The sequence below is a fragment of the Vanacampus margaritifer genome, chromosome 11 (assembly GCF_051991255.1).
Source record: "Vanacampus margaritifer isolate UIUO_Vmar chromosome 11, RoL_Vmar_1.0, whole genome shotgun sequence".
Classification (NCBI taxonomy): Eukaryota; Metazoa; Chordata; class Actinopteri; order Syngnathiformes; family Syngnathidae; genus Vanacampus; species Vanacampus margaritifer.
The window spans coordinates 8,010,281-8,012,898 of record NC_135442.1 but is presented as its reverse complement, the minus strand read 5'-3'; the positions used below and the strand labels follow the sequence as shown (position 1 = coordinate 8,012,898).

Below are 2,618 nucleotides of genomic sequence, written 5' to 3'. Positions count from 1 at the left end.
AGCCGCCCCGCTAGTCTAAACACTGATGAATATTGTGTTTGTGGAATCTGAATTAAGTAGAAAATCGTTTTTTTTTTTCATCTCAGGTGGCGGCCATTTTGTATTGTATTGCCACTTGCTGTCGAATGAAAATTACAATTGGCTGTCACAAACAAGGCTTTTTAGAATCGATTATCCTATCAATTACTGAGGTAATTTTATGGAGTTTTTTCTCATGTAAAATGAGTGCATTGACTCACTAGAGGTTGGGAAACACTGCCTTAGAGCAAACATAGTGATTGGCCTTCATATGTTTGTGATTCATCACACTTGGATTCATTCCTCTCCACACCACCTTAAATTTAAATGTCATCAATTTTTCACCGCATGAAAACAGCATGCCGATTGTGTCAGGAAGTTTGTGTGTGACCACAAACCGCTGTCATCATAGAAAACAAAACAGATCCGGTAGGAGTACATATCACAGGGTCTTCAAGGGGTCTGGGTGATGTTTCAGCCTCTACCATAATGTAGCCTGGAGCTACGAGCCTCAAGCAAAAAGGAAAGGCATTGATTTTTTTTTTTGGGGGGGGTCTCGTAATTTCAGATCAGTCACACTCTGTGTTTTTTCATCAATCAGACGTGGACTTTTGAATTGTGCTTCAAAAGATCAATTACATAATCATGTACATTAAGATACAGACCTTAAAACACACATGGATCAAAACACTGTTTCAGCACATGGTTTAGTTACTTTCCTGCATTTGGTTGGTTTGGTATGTGGTTCTATTGGCCCTGGATTTCAGACATCCAAGTATTTTTATGGGATTCCTAAAAATCGGACACAGGATGTATAGTATAATATAGATTGGGGTGCAACGATAACGTATCAATATCGCGATACATTGCCACAATATCATCGTTGTCGTAGCACATCTGCTAAAAAGGTATACCATTTGTGCAGTTGTCGCACCCTCTGGTGGTTAGTCCATTAGTGCAGTTTAATATTAATTAGGAATGTTTTAGCCTCTGCGGCGGTAACTTATCACTCCCATAAATCGGTCATACCATCTCCGTCAAAAAACATGACTTTTCGCCCGCTTCAGCCGAGCACAGAATTACGAACTACAAAGACCATGATGCTCTTGTGTCGCTGAGCCAATAGGAGCACATGACAAAGACATGGCATGGCCAAGCCTACTTCTTTATAATTGCAGTTATGTACAAAAAACCCCCACAATATTGTGCGTTTTTCGAGTATGATGAGCTTTTATAGTCACCATCCCCACAATTTCGTGATATTTGACATAATCGTGCGATTCATATCGTAATATTTATTGTATCATGTTGTCAGGATATTGTTACATCCGTTCTGCTTATTAGCATACATTTTCTTTGAAAACTGATACCGTGAAGAAACACTTCAAGGTTTTTACTGTATATTTACAATTGAAGTGTCCTCAACAACCGACAAATTGCAGTGGTACCTTGACTTAAGAGTGCACAAACTTACCAGTTTTCCAATATACGAGCCGTTATTCCGATTTTTATTTGTTTTTTTCCTTTAGTGTTGCGAGCGGAAAATTTGACGTACAGGCAAGAGGGTGCAGCGAATACCAGAACATCCCCTCGGCATTCCACATCTAACTCACAATTTGAAATACTGTATAATGAGTGAGCTGAGTTACAAGCACAGCGGCAGAATAAATTCAACTCGCACATCAAGATACTCTTCTTTTCCTATTACCATCACCACATACAGTATTAGCAACAGTCCTCCTTTGCAAGCGGATGAACACATATTTGAATTGAGTGTAACAACTTGGCACGACAACTTGTGCTATTTGTAAGACCTTTTAAAATGTTTCTTGATGCAGCAAGAACATACAATTTGGTCTAAATATTTCCTGACAGGTTGAGCTGCCTTCTTGACCTTGATAAAACTATTGGAAAAAAAAAAAAAAAAGCTTGCTTCGACTATTAGAAAAATGGTACTCATGGGCAGAAAAGGAACCACTAGCCTTGATTTGCACATCATCTGTGTCGGTGCTCTCTTTGCCGGTAATGGAAGAGGCTGGTGGAGTCAAGCTCACCCGCGTAGGAAATTGCCTCCGCAAAAAAGCTTGGCAACCTGGAAACAAAGTGGGGGGGGGATAAAATCTCAGAAAGAATACTCTATTTTCTTTGAGATTGTACACTAAAAAGAGGTTGTTTAAATGACTGACCTGATAATTAGTGATCAGCGGTACGCCGTGATCAACAGCCATTCTGCGAATGAGGAAGTTATCCTTCAAATGCCGTGTGTTGTTGGTAGGCAAGTTCACTACCAAGTCGATATGACCTTCACTGATCAAGCTACGAAAAACACAAAGAAACGGTATAAGCTAAGAAATTCACGGCCTAAATTATAAACCAGTGGACCGGATTCTTTTGATGTCTTTTGATGTGGCATGAGGCTAAAAAAGGCCGTAGAATCGACTGCTAACATTAGCTTCCAGTGCTAGCTACAGGTGGCTAGCGCTATATAAGATAGTTTGTTATTTACATTAACGGTATTTGACTTCATTTTATACTTGTGTGACAATAAATAATGTAAAAAAAATAATAATAATAATAAAAAAAAAGTATGAGTTTCATCT

At 39.0% G+C, this 2,618-nt stretch overlaps 1 protein-coding gene across 2 annotated transcripts in view; it reads right to left on the bottom strand.

The window, feature by feature from the left end:
• Window positions 1–1,505: 1,505 nt before the first annotated feature.
• cps1 (carbamoyl-phosphate synthase 1, mitochondrial) overlaps window positions 1,506–2,618 on the bottom strand; it is a 36,014-nt gene continuing 34,901 nt past the window's right edge. The window contains exons 37-38 of one of the 2 annotated variants that reach the window (XM_077580750.1): window positions 2,176–2,334; window positions 1,506–2,101 (exon numbers count right to left, since the gene is read on the bottom strand). In XM_077580750.1, coding sequence (XP_077436876.1) covers window positions 2,014–2,101; window positions 2,176–2,334 — 247 coding nt within the window. In that variant the 3' untranslated portion in view covers window positions 1,506–2,013. Of the gene's footprint in view, window positions 2,111–2,175; window positions 2,335–2,618 lie in introns of both variants that reach the window. The other variant, XM_077580749.1, reaches the window with a different exon arrangement.